The 14,500-nt window shown below is 37.3% G+C and overlaps 1 protein-coding gene across 2 annotated transcripts in view; it reads right to left on the reverse strand.

Moving 5' to 3' along the window:
- Positions 1 to 467: 467 nt before the first annotated feature.
- PARG (poly(ADP-ribose) glycohydrolase) overlaps positions 468 to 14,500 on the reverse strand; it is a 69,740-nt gene continuing 55,707 nt past the window's right edge. For both annotated transcript variants that reach the window (XM_075758709.1, XM_075758708.1), the window contains exons 14-18: positions 13,209 to 13,287; positions 12,309 to 12,417; positions 8,392 to 8,497; positions 4,725 to 4,853; positions 468 to 3,985 (exon numbers count right to left, since the gene is read on the reverse strand). In XM_075758709.1, coding sequence (XP_075614824.1) covers positions 3,822 to 3,985; positions 4,725 to 4,853; positions 8,392 to 8,497; positions 12,309 to 12,417; positions 13,209 to 13,287 — 587 coding nt within the window. In that variant the 3' untranslated portion in view covers positions 468 to 3,821. The remainder of the gene's footprint in view (positions 3,986 to 4,724; positions 4,854 to 8,391; positions 8,498 to 12,308; positions 12,418 to 13,208; positions 13,288 to 14,500) is intronic.

Below are 14,500 nucleotides of genomic sequence, written 5' to 3' on the forward strand. Positions count from 1 at the left end.
ATATTTTCATTTAGGATGTCAATGCCACTTTTACAAACCATGCAAACATTTATGCAACATTTTTGTTATTTATATCTTTTTAGGGTTTTATTTGCTTTTATTTAGTTATATTTCCTTCACAAAGTTCAAAGAATAATCAAACACTTAAGTCACTTACCAAAAGCAAATTGGGAATTAACATGGAAATGCCTGCATACAGCCATACACACATATGAAATCTCACTCTCATGCCAACAGCCTTCCAATTTACAGTAGTTACTTCCTTTTTATATTGCTATGCAGATGGGAGGAGCAACCACTACAATATTGTACAGTAAGAATAAACTACTTAGCTACATTTTGTGCCAAAATACTTGAATTGTTACATTTACTGCTAGAACTATCTGTAGTATTGTGCCATGTACATTCAGATGTGCTGGAATTTCTGTCCTGGAAAGTATATTATGAGACAAAGCACACAATATTGCTTCAGTCAGAATTTTTTAATCTTATTCCTACAAAATCATGTAAACATTAGCATACAGATCCAGAAAAATCAATATAATATAATGGTGCATAAACTGTAAGTTTAGACGAATGTCAGGAACACTTCAACAGTTTATAAATTAATATATACAGTAATGGGTACTCATCATTAGATAAGAACACCTCAGAACTGAGGAATTTAGGTGCAAGAGCTGTAAAACAGAAGTGCTCCGACACCAAACTTGACTATGAGGCAACATTGCAATCTAGGTGACTGCCTGTTGTTGTTTCATATTGAGCATTCAATTTAGCTGCTAAAAAGTATAAAACAAAAGTTTTGGTAGGAAGTTTATTTTTATTCGAAATCATATAGCACACATCCCTAAAGTAATAAAAAACCCAAAAAATTGGAATACTCCATAAACAGGTTTCTAGAAGAGTGAAACTGAAGCTTATGAGGCTGCACAAAGAGATCATCAGCATCTCCACTCCATGCTACTTCAAACAGAGCACCAAAAGGCATCTCCAGCTAGAGAAATCATGTCAGGTAGTTTATAAATGGAGAGTGGTGGGTAGAGGGAAAAAGAAAGAAACAGAGCACATATCGGGCTGATGCAATATTCCTGTTTCCACATGCAGCATTCCAGGCAGTTTAGCTCTTTATTGAGTTAGAAAGTCATGGGAATGTAACACCATTGTTAGTTTGTTAACTCTGGGCTATTTTGCTTAAAAAAAAAAAACAAACAAAAAACCAACAACAAAACAACAAAGAAAAATACAATCATCAGCCTGTCTGCGATCAAAGTCACATACAAAGTGTTCTTACAGCACTGCCCTTTACGGAATCACGGACACACAGTAGAACACGGGATCTATCACTTATTCAGACAACACTTTAAACAGGAAAAGGAGTTATTTTCCTTTTCTGCTGTCCATACAACCATATTTCATTGGGGGGGGGGGGGGGGGGGGGGGGAATGTATGGTAAACATATCCTAGAGAATGATCTCAAATAAAAGGCATTCTTCCCCATATTAGAAAATTCTCAGATATCAGTGAAAATACGGATTGCATAAAATGATTAGGATTATCCTAGAAATGCTTGACACTGCAAAAAGTCTCTTAACTGGATACCCTACAATACCATCTTCAGAGAATCTTTCCAAAGTTAAACATATTTTTCTGTTTCTACAGTTGAAGTAGAATTTTATGCCATCTTGTTTTGGTACATTTTTCATACCTGACAAATCACTTCCCCTCACTATGAAAATTAATATTGCACTAATAAAGATGTATTTATTTACAATAAAGGGGAAGTCATATCTAGCTTTTTGCTATATTTTCTTCCAGTTGTTCAGGAACAAATTCTATTCACTTGTTCTATAGGAAATCCTGAGTAGCAAGGTGAAGATTTGGCAGATAGCACCAATTTTCCATCACTTGTCTTAATTAATAGGTACATTTATAATCAGTGATGCATTTATAAGTACGATCATAGTTGAACCTAAATGCCCAAATAAGAACTTATTATAAAACACTGTTACTCCTATGGCCAGAATCTGAGCAAATGCTGTAACACCAGGAGCAGGAGAAAAGTTTTCCACCGACTCTGAGGACACAAACACAGAAAAAGGCCTGAAATTCTAACTCAAATCTTTTCCTTCTAATGGATGGGGGTGAGGAAAACTACAGCTGGAGGGAAGAATGGGGAGAGACCCTTAAGCTGCTGTGTCTGTCATCTTCCAAGCTGCCCACTTCACATTCATGCAAAGGTGCAGCGCTCCGAAGGTGTTTATAAATGACCCAAACTCTTTGCTGTTGCTTCCGCCAGAGCAGCTCAAGCAGCGAGTGCTTTACTGTAAGCCAGACTGCCAACAGCTTCCAGCATTTAATTACCACGTTGTATTTCAGGCTTGGAGAGGTTTTATCTGACATTAGCCAAAGGATTTGTTGATACTAGAGCCTTTGCTCACTACATTTCCTGCTACCGTTTTCACTTGTATTGCTGAACTGGTAATAGCAACCATGACAGACCAGAAAATCTAACACAGAAGAGGCTAAACTTAGGAATTTGGGCTGAAACTTAAACTGAGTTTAATCTACTAATAGATAAAAGTTTCATTGATTGGCCCTGTACATAGGCCTGGAAAAGTTTTATCACAGATCTGCAGTTTTGTGTAAACTACTCATGTACTACAGCAACACTGGTTTGGTATTCACAGAGATAGTAACAGCACAGTTTCTACACCTCTTTTGCCCTCTCTCCATTGTTATCGTTCCCATGCCTAAAAAGACACAGGCACAAACACCTAACAAGACTTCATGTTCTTACCTGCAGACTTTCCTCCCACTGATACGTGATTGCCATTTCCTCACTCACGTTATCCCACAGGGATCTTACACTCACATATATGCATATTGTGCTAAAGGAGAACTTATATGACAATATAAACACAACTAGCAAACCTTAATTCAAATGATATGGCCAACAACAGTGAACCCTGAGAAACTTCAAATATACCAACGTGTCCAAGATCTTGTCCAATGCTGTAACAAACAGCACCAACGAAATGGTATTGAAGAGTTTCATGTGAAAGTGTTTCCCTCTGCTTCTAACTTCGGTCACGTTTCTCATTTTCTCACCCTCCCATACCTCGTTTTTTCTCTACTTCTTCATGCTAACTTTTATGTTTGACTCAAAAAAGACAATGCAGTTGTGAAATGCATTATAGTTCCTCCAAAATCTTTCCATTTTTAACCATTTATTAAAAAACGAAAGATTAAAACCAGGACATTTTAAGTTAAATGAATGAAAAAGTTGATAAGAACAATGAAGGTACTGTGGCAGGCTTACACAGGTAATCAAATTATTACAATTTTCAGTAAGAATGATCATGACAATGCTTCTCTCTAAACTCATCCCAGGAGTTACATGGCTGCCTGTACTCCAGCACTAAGCTTACATAAGAAATCTAGGTAAGATCTCTGAAAAATAAAGGCAAAGGAGTACAGAGAAATCTTCTGAAGTCTTTCAGCAGTCTCTTGACTGAAATACAAACGTATACCGGAATATCCTGCTTAACAAGGTATAATGCAAACCAGATTTACCAAAGAAATCTTTTCTGTACACACATGAACAGGGTTTTCATGTATGAAACCACCAAACAAAAAAATCTCATCTCGCAAAGGTGGTGTTTTTTTGGTTTGGGGTTTTTTTTTTTTGGTCTGGGTGTTACACATGACTACCAATGCTGTCAATATATATTAAGTTAAGCCAATTCATACATTATACCCAGCAATTCACACAATATACCAGTGGGAGGAAAGGAATAATATTCTGATCAAATACATTTATTTTAATCCTCAAAGCACAACCCTTTTTCTTCATCATCATCATCAGAATCTGCATAGGACTCAACGGCATTGTATATGAAAGAGTACAGCTTGATATCTGGTCCTGAAGTAGAACAGCTTCTGCATTCTTCATTGTAATATCTCAGTAACAGCCTGTAAATGTCCCCTTAAAAATAAAAAGAAATAATTAAAAAAACATGTAAGATCATGCCGTATGAAGAATGTATGACTGCAGCTGAAGACTCGAAATGCACACTCCCATTGCGGTAGTTCTTTAAACAAGCAGTGAAAGGAGGCAGGCAACTGTGTAAGGGGAATGCGCCTGTTTCCAAGTTTGTTCAGAACGCAGGGTGGGGTCCCTCAGCTTTCTGCACAAGCTATCCCAACATTAGGCTTTCATACATATTACCTACAAACGTACTTTCAATTACCTAGCTTTGTGCTTCTGTTCCAGAAATTAGACATTTAACAATTACAGTGGGCAATGGATACAGTGCTTTTGTTGTCTTGCCACTGGATAACACATCTGACCACATCTTGCAGGATCAAGCCAGAACCACTATAAGACAAATCTACATTGAGAATGCGTAAGCAGATTTTCCCTTTTTAAAGCATTTTGAATTATATTAATAACTTTCACAAACCTTCTGTCTACCACATGTATCTGTATTCTGGAGCATAACTCCCAAGTGAATTAGAAGAGGATTCTAGAAGCCGCCTAACAGACTAACACTGCACAGCTGACCCTGAATCAGAAGAGTTCCCCACACTAGAAACAGGTACAAATAAAGTGAGACCCATTTGTTTGTGTTCAGGACTTGATGACAATAATTCTTACCGCATAATTTCTACCTACAGAGATGGTTAAGTCTCTTTGCTGCATGAAAAGATTTCTTTATGCTCACCAATAGTTTGGCCCTTCTCACAGAGAAAAGTGTGCATGCTGTAAATATCCTGCATCAGCTCCACATCTCCAAAGGTAAAATAAACAATATCACGTCCAGCCTCAGCAGCTGCCAATATCTGTATTAAGGCTGAAACAACAAAAAAAGATTACACACATGAATACAGGATAAAACAGTTTGCTGAAGGGAAAAACACAGCCTGAGTTTACAGCAAATAATCATACTACCCATTGCCAGCTGAACACTGCAGAGCAGTTTGAACAATAGGTAGATAGGTATTACTTCCACTTTTAAACCAAAGTAAATACCGGGCACTGCAGCTCAGAGTGTTGAAGTATTCTGCTGGAGTCACTACTCACAACCACCTTTACCTTCTAGACAAGCAACGTGCTCAAAAATCAAAGGGTTTTTAATGGTCCTCCCCCGGCCCCCAAACAGCATGCGGCCATTAATTATCCAATAAATGTGCATGACAGCATAAGATGACAGAGCACCATCTTGCACCCTGGTTTAAGCTGCTTGCTTCGAGTCACAAATAGTGGGGTAAAAAGCATCCATTTACTAGATCACAATTTCCATTCTCTGCCACCCTTCAGAAGGCATGGAGCCAACCCCTTCACTAGGTAAGCTACACAAAGCAGGAGCTGACCCAACTTTTAGCTCCCAAGAGGAGATCTGTGGTTCTGCAGCCTCTTCTTGCACAATTTAATGTGTGCATTTTACCTATAATAGAAGTATGCAGCATGAAATACGATGGCTCGTTCTGACCTATAAAAAGCAAGTGGCAATGCCAGGAATGCAATTCAGGTTATTCAACTTCCAGCTTTATGTCAAACTTGCTGGACCAAGCTGCATCCCAAGTCCTGTCAATGGCTAACATTACAAGATAGAAAATATGGAAAAGAAAGAAGAATGCTTCCTATCTTGGAAACAGATTTTTGAAGATTCATTTTGATACATCATATGGGGCATTGATCAGTAGTCCAGCTGCATCAAGCTAATGACCCATGGCAATGGGAGAAAGTGGCTCTGGTCCAGCTGCATTTTCTCCCTTCTCACCCACCTCCTGTCTTCTCTGCAGCAATCAGGTGCCCATCAGACATCTCACTAAGCCAATTCCATTCACCAACCTGGCAGAGAAGTTATACAACAAAACAATAAAAGCTAATCATTTGCTGCTAGATTAGCAGTCGAATTGGCCAAGTGAAGGGTTTGCTAAGAGCCAGAGCTGATGCAAGGGAGGACACCAGACCATATGACCAAGAACAGCAAAGGGGAGAATCAAAACCAGGACCCTTTTAGGTAGCAGCAAACTATGACAAGAGCGCAGCTTCTTCACCAGCCAGCACTGCGAGGCTGCAGGGTCAGAGGTACGCCATCAATCACACGTTCATTTCAGGTAATGTTACAACAGTCCAAATAATGGACCCCAGCAGCAACTATTTAATCTATTGCAGCTTGTCTTATTTCAGAGCCTATGGGTGTGGTTCTGATATTAATTCTTTCCTTTTCACCCAGTAGAGTTAATTAAAATGTGATTAATGTTGTCTTTGTGAAGATTAATTTTAAATAAAACAGCATACATATTGCATTACCACCTGCCAGTGGAAACTACACAGAAAGCCGTTCATAGCTTAGCTCAAGAGTCTTTCACATTTCTAAACAGAGAGCTAATAAAATACTGCATTCTTTAAGCAAAACCACCTCTTGTAAACCCATAGCTAAAGTTATAAATTACATGATTCACATGTGAAATTAATCTCAATCTGAGAACACTATTTTAATTAAACTACTAAACCAGCTGTGGATTTGGTAAAGCTTCAGTAGTTCAGCTTTTAAAGGGTCTAATTAACTAGCTTGCATAAGGGAACAGAACCTAATGAATCTTATTATTCATTCCAAACAAACAATGCAGTTTCACTTTAAAGAAGATATGAAAAATATACTACTGTTTATTTTGCAGGTGCAACAATGTCACACTGGGTTAAACACCCAATACTCCTTGTGTGGTTGCCCAGCATGTAAGTTCAGAACTGCAGTACTACCATGGTAGCACCTCAATATTGTGCACATTTACATGAAGCAAGATGTGTACTTTTCTCTCCTTCCACTAATCCTACAAGCATCTTTCCAAAGTTGATAGCTCAATAAAAATAAAAATAAAAAGTTGATAGTTCAATCTTCCTATTGAACTGTATGTCCTCAGATGAATAAGAACACCAATTCAGCTAAAGAGTACTTTCTCACAATCATTGTAAGTTAAATTTATGTATGAGATGACTCATCAGATCATCTCTTTTGCATTTTCAATAAAACAACACTTTTCCAATCTTTAGACTGTTGCACAGAGCCCCTGCAGCTAGTAATCATTAAATTATCCTCTGGCTTGAGAAGCAAGACAAGATCTTCCAACTTCTCCCAGTTATATAAAGATTATTTTTTCAGTATTCAAAGTCCTAAGTTCATACTAAAATTTTGTGGAAATATCCCTAACTTAGCTGGAATCTGACTTGTTTATGTGCCAGAAAGCCAGATTATTTTTTTCCTCCCTTAAGACGACTTTAGTTTTCACATCATCTGTGACCTTGAGTGAAACCATATTTTATACACAATCATGTTAAACCTTCCTAACATAATCATAATCAAGTATGATCAGATCCTGCAGTAAATACTGCTTCTGATATGGATGGTCTGCACTTCACAGCCCATTTTATCTAATGGAAATCAAAAAACAACTGTCAGGAAATCAATAAGCATTGAGGGGAAAAAAAAAAAAGATGCTCAATGAATGAAACACATTAGGAAAACAAACTAATGAAGTTGGTAGCCTCATGATTGTTTGTCTCACTGTAACCACCTAAAGCTGTTCAGAAAAGCAATTTTAAATACTCTCCAAATGTTTGAAAACAACAAAAATGTAAATTTCTACTTAGAACTATATGAATCAGGATAACAATTTAAATGTCAGGATCCATCAATTCTTGACTTGATGGGAAAAAGACTTGAATGAATGTAGGCATGTGATATCTGCTGCATTATAAATACTCTAATTAAGAATAAAAGAACATGAGAGAGTGAGTGATATAGCAGGCAAGCCAGGAAAGAGAGAAGCATGTCTGAGTGACTGGAAACCTCTCTGGCATACAGCAATATATTAAGGAGCAAAACTGAACATGAAGCATTACCAGCAAGTTTTTGCAAAGCCTTGCAAATTACCAGATACTTTAAACAGCTTTGCAGAGATACAAATTTTAGGCATAATCTAAAAAGACTGCTCCAGGAAGGTCAACTGATTTACATGACTGAGAACTGCAATGAGCATGCTCTTTTGTGAACTACTATTACGTGCCCATGCTTTTGAAGGTTTTAGTGCTACAGGTCCTTGTAAACCCAGGATTTCACCACCATGTACTTACCTCAAACTTCAAACTGAAAACAGCATGTAAAAGCAGCGTGCATTTTTATTGTTTAAGGCCACATTACTCATGGCCTAAAGATCAAAGCTAACGAACCAGTTCTACAGAGGGTTTAGCTATTATTTAAATTCCTGGCTATAACGTATTAATACAAACAAAACCAAAAAACTTGAACAACAACAACAAAAGGCCAAGAATCAAAATCTAAGTTATTTCATTCATTTGGACATTGATGAATTGCTACAATTTACCTTTTAATCTGGAGTCCCCTCCAAAGGCACCACATCCCCAGTTTCCTGTGGCTATTGCAGAGAGATGTTGAGGTGGAACATTGGGTCTAGAGAAGCCACAGTAGGCCTGCAGGCAGACAAGAGATGATCGCAATCTGGCACGATATTTGCAAACAATAAGATGATAACAATCATCAGTATTGTCTTATAGCAATACCAATTCAAACCACTTCAATGCACCACTAGTCTTCCTTTAAATTTAAGGTCAATCACTAAAGAATTTAAGACAAGAAGAAATAGATATAGGCGCTGACTCCTAGGGATTTCATCACAGCTATAGGGTACCACAATTCAGAGTTTGCATAAGGAACACTTACACATCATCAGGTGCATGCAGCTTCTTGGGCTCTCTCAAGTCAGGGCTACTAGCGTGCTTAACGTCCAAAGCACATTTATACAAAACTAGAGGGTCAAGCAGGCTGCGTGGACAGTAATTCTCCAAACTCCCTTCTCTCAGGGAGGGACATGGATTGGTGTTGCAACAGAATGCCATTTTCTTTTCAGTTTTTATTTAACAGGCATGTATTTCCTCAACTTGCCAGGACATGGAGAACAAAAACTGTCTTGTCAGACACTGTAAGAAAGTCAGCAAATACTTGGAAGGACTTCAGCAGCAATGAATATCTAAGGAAGTGCTCCCCTGTGATTTTTTCATAGCAAATAAAGGATAAAAGTAAAACTAATCACTCTTTTTAAAAGGGAGACAATGCACCAGTATTTTAAATAGGTTTCACCTAGGAATACAGAAATAGGAAAGCTTTCTGTGCAGTTTTAAAGCAGTTAACATGGGAAACAGAAGAGCTGTTCCTTTACAACTACATAAATGAATCTGGTTTTAAGTGGTACACAACTTCAAAGATATTGTATCTCATTATTTAGAAGTTGTGTGATGTTTACTGTTGGTTTGTTTTCATATAAAACTGTTACATATAGTTCTCACAGTTAATGCAGTCTGAAACATAACTGTTCTGCACATCAGAATTCTTTTGGAAACATTTCTTGCCAGATATGAAACTGTAGCTTTTTTTAATCAGTGACTATCAAAATAGGCTAAATGACATTTATAATTGGGCTTGCAATTCCACTCATAAGTCAGTTGTTCCTTAGCATTTGGAAAGTGGAACTTGCAACTGGAAAAAATTATTGCTAGTGAAAGTCTTTATTAGGCAATAATCTCAAGGGGCCAGCAAGGATGAAACAGTGACATCTCTTACACTTATATCTGCAAATCTTCATGCTGAAATTGGATACAATGACCTTTTTTTTTTTCTTATTCTGAACAGTTGACTTTAGACAATATTAATCTTGTTTTCTGAGTATGGGTTAAACCAGAAACAAGGATCAGCCCTTACCTTTTGAAAAAACTAACCGAGAATGAACAGCTGGTTCTTTAAAACAAATAGTTCTTATAAAGGAGAAATCATATAGACATATAAGCAAATACAAGTTGTAAGAAGAATCACTAAGTTGTTTCAATCATTTCCTAATATCTAACAAAATAACAGACAAAAGAACCACTGGACGCTGAGCTGTGTCTACTAATACTTAATACACTCATATTTAAAAGCCCGTGTGCATATACTGTGCTTACTGAGTCCTGATTTATTAAATCATAATAGAGTTGCAGCTTATTCCATCAACTTGTTTTCACCCACAGAAAAATCTTAAGGTTAATATTAATCTTAAATCAAACTGAAAAAAACCACCGCAGTAATTTCAAAAATAATTGATTTGTTAAAATATTATAGAACCTCCAATAAACTTAATGAATTTTTTACTGTGGTAAACAGAGAATTAACTGAGGCTTAAAATTTTCTTTAAATACCAATCAGTCCTCATCAAACAACATCAGCCAAACCAATACACTGTATAAAAGTTGCACAGATCTACCATAATTAATTTTAAAAATCCAAACGCAGTCAATAATATTGAAAATTGTAGGCAGATCATAAATTCACTAGAGTAGGTAATTTGAATTTTGTACTAAGATATCACTGAAGTTTGCAAAATTTATTTACTGTCTTTTTCAGGGATAATTTCATTACCGACCATGAAGAAACAAGCTGATGAATGTTACTTTAGTCAAGATGCTAAGGTTTTACGACTAAATTAAATTTGTCCTTCAGCACCGTACATCATTTCGGGGGCGGGGGGGAAGATGAGCTCTCAGGAATATTCCCTTTCCAGCTGAGAATTAGGAACACACTGCCCTATGTTTGAATTCATTTAAAATGCATCCTATATTATTCTATATCCTCCTATACTACAGAAAGCAGATGACCAACAAAGTATTGTGCCCTTACATTTAACACTCTAGCTAAAGCACAGGCCTGCTCCATCTATAAACATAGACTTTATCCTTAGCATCTTTTGAATCCAAATATAACCACAGTAATATAGTATAACTGTATAAGCATTCTTGTACTCAACTGCCCAGTAAAAATAGCATTGCCATTGTTATGACAGGCCACAGACCTTTCACTACCTATGCCTTATACTAACCAAAGCCCTCATTCTGGCCCATTAGCTTTCTTATTAACTTAAGAGAATTAAGCTGCAGATTGATACCAGGCACCTCTTGTTAGGAGAGAAAATTTATGTGTGGGATAACAGCAAAGGCCTTGAAAACACTGGCACAGGTTGAAAGCTAAGGCCTCACAACTATGAGCAGCTCGCTGATGGCAATTACTAGTCACTGAAAAAGTACAACCTCAAGAGTCAGGAAAAGACTGCTTTAGCTTCGAGAACAGCCGCAGTAGCAAAGGAAGAAGAAAAAACAAGTAACATGAAAATCTCAGTCATGCAACGTGATAAAGCATCTGCTGTGGCTTGGGAAAGTAACCCCATGTTCCCAAACATTATCCAGCACATAGCCCAGGGCAGAGACCAAGGGCTGGGAACCATCTAGAAACTCAAATATCTTATTTAAGGACAAGATCCCAAATTAGGGAGGGCGAGGGAGAAAAAAAAAAAAAAAACAAAAAAAACAAACCACATGCCCACTGCAGTTCCAGCTTCCCTTGTCAAAGAACTCTTCACCCTGGCAACTTTGATGACTAAGACTATCAAGAACCATAGCCATTGGAGCAGCGCAGTTTTGATACACACAGCTAACGTTGGGTAAGGTCAAAGACTGACTCCTTTGAATACATAGTGATGATGATTAATAATGTATAAGAATTATTAGTAGGAAGTGTGTTGTTTCTGAATGTCAGTCAAAGTTTTGTTTAAAGGATTAAACAGGCCTGATTTATCGGACTTCTGAACATCCCCATCACTAAGTTCTAACTGGCATGTACATACACATACTCACTTGCAACAGCCCTTACAGCTATTGTGCAAATAAAGATAGGAGATTTACCAACAGTTGGATCTGTTTTCGAGACAACATCAATATATGAAAAGATAACCTCCCAGGTAATACGGCAATACCCCAGGGAGCAAACAACAAAGGTGGGGAAAAAAGCAAGTGGCACCATATTTATGACCTGTCACCACGTCAAAACACGAGGAACCCCCTTCTCCACCTTGACTGAGTAGGATTCAGCAGAGCCAATCACAGGAAGAGAACTTAAAAACTTAAATTAGAAGCAGGACAGGGAAGAGTTAACAAAATATATATATAAATTTCATTTATATTTTTGTAAGTTAAATAAAATACACCTTTGAATAGCATATCAAAGGATAAGAGTCATTCTATTTGAAAAGTTTCTGCTTTAACATGTGACAGCAAAACCCTGAAAATACACCTTTTGTAAGAGACACAACTAAGCAAGAACTTCCTTAGCAGAAGACAATAATACAAAAATATTTGAAAAGGTGCTATAAACATTAATGAAACAGCCTTAGACTGCAGGCCACTGTAAGAAGTTACTGGCCTTGTTGAGCTCTCTTCTAATTTTCTCCGGACCAAACTGATCAAGGAAACGTCTGAAGTGAAATGCATCTATAGCAACAATTTCAGTGTAGCGTCGCTGCCATTCATCCCTAAAATTGGAGGGAGGAGAAAAGTAGATGCCATTAGTTGTTTAATACTGGAGATATAATCATGATCCAAAATGAGCAATTCCCTGCAAAGCTTCTCTGTTAGAAGCAGCTAGAAAAGTGAGCTCATAACAGACAACGGAGCACTTTTTTGTGGCTTGGGTATGAAAGCAGCATCAGAAATCAGACAGGTTTTCCTATAAATTTAAAAATACTCTGGCTAGACTTTGGGCATAAACGTGAAACAAATCTAATTACATGGCACTATTTATTAAGTATGTAAGAACAGTGCAAGGTCAAAGAAAAGCACTTTGGCTCTCTGTCTTCCTCCAACATTTAAATAAGAGTACATTGTGTATGTTTCTATATCAAATGAATAATTTTGTGTATACACTATTTTAACATTGTTGGAGAAAAAGTCAAGAGCTCAGAACTTTCTACTCAGATTCATGATATTAAATCTTATCTGCCACATATGAGCTGCACTGTGGCACCTGAGGTATAATTGTCAAACTTCTTGTGACATTAGAATCCACCGTTCAGTCAGTACATTAACAAAAATTTGGATTAAATACGTATAAAATATGTTGGTTTAAGAACTGACATATTGGGAGGTACCATTTATTAGCATTAATATGAGATAACTTTCTTAGCTTGTTGGCTCTACTAAAGAGCAGGATCAAACAGTCAAATTCTCTATTAAGGGAAATACTAGGAAATACTTAAAGCACCAAGTTTTCACATTTATAACATTTATTTGTTCCTTCATTTGAAATATTTGTGCAGAACTTTACCTTGGGGTCTTATCTTCATGGCTTCTTGCCCACCGGTAAGTTTCTGCATAGCCTGTATACTCACTGTACTGCTCAGTACCTGAAACAAACGATTTTCCACATTACATACAAAATACGTACATATTTTTTCACTTGGCAAATCTTTCATAGGAATCACTGCTTCTCCAAATGAACATACAGTTCTCAGAAGCAATGGAAAATTGAAATTCATATCTGCACCAAGAATACAAGAAGCTTCTTTTCCACAGATGATGTGTAGCATCCACCATAGAACATGACAAGTGCAGATCTATATATGCTGTCCAGTACATATCAAAATACTTTTCAACTTTGCCACTCAACTTCAATAGCTTCTTAATAAACTGCCTGTCATCTCTAAGTTTTACTGGCTAATATCTGGTTAACAAAGACTATGAGCCTTTGTGCCACCAGCATCTTGCTTTACTTTTTTCTTTTTTGAGGCTACTACTTGTAAACACAATGATAAAACAGTCACTCCACTACTGAAAATGTGGCAACCCTACTTCATCACAATTTAGCAAACATCTAGGCCGACAGTTTAGGAAACATGAGAAGAAAAATATAAAGAGATTCAAAAGTGCAAGTGATGAGCTATGTTTATACATTTTATTTCTCTGTTAAAGTTTTATTTCTCTAACAAAATTAAAATCCATAAAGCCAAAGAAAACCTTGACGCTCAGAAACCTAGCGGATTTCCAACATGCCAATGTTACCCAGTTTGTTGCCCTACACTCTCGAGGGCAACCTTACATCAAGATAGGTAGGACTGTTAAGCATCCTATAGTCTCATTGCCCAATAAATCACTTCTTTCCCTTGTTATGGTTTTGTTTTACATTTGTTGAGCATGATTCCTGCACTGTGGTTCCTGACACGAATTCTCAGATACCACAGCAATTAGTGGCACCAAGTGGACCGAAAGGCCGCTGCCCTCAGCTGCGGCAGTCAGCACCAAGAAACTACTTCCGTAAAAGCTCAAGGACCCACAAAACCATGCTCTGGAATGTGCTTGGCTGCTCTGTGAAAGAGTCCAGCAGGGTATCTTGGCAGGCATTAAGGGCTATAAGTAGCTCATTAAGACATCCAGTAATTTTAGCTATTATGCTCTATGCCAACTCCTTTTCAAAGGTTTATCTCAAGACCAAGAAAGAGAGCATTTTAACTGAGAGTAAGGATCATAATCTTTCTAAATGGCTGCCTTTTACCTCATTTTGCCAAACTTCAGGACTTTGCTTCAAAACCTGGGGATGCACAAATGCTTCAAAGAAATACT

This window comes from Balearica regulorum, chromosome 7, assembly GCF_011004875.1.
Source record: "Balearica regulorum gibbericeps isolate bBalReg1 chromosome 7, bBalReg1.pri, whole genome shotgun sequence".
NCBI classification, from domain to species: domain Eukaryota; kingdom Metazoa; phylum Chordata; class Aves; order Gruiformes; family Gruidae; genus Balearica; species Balearica regulorum.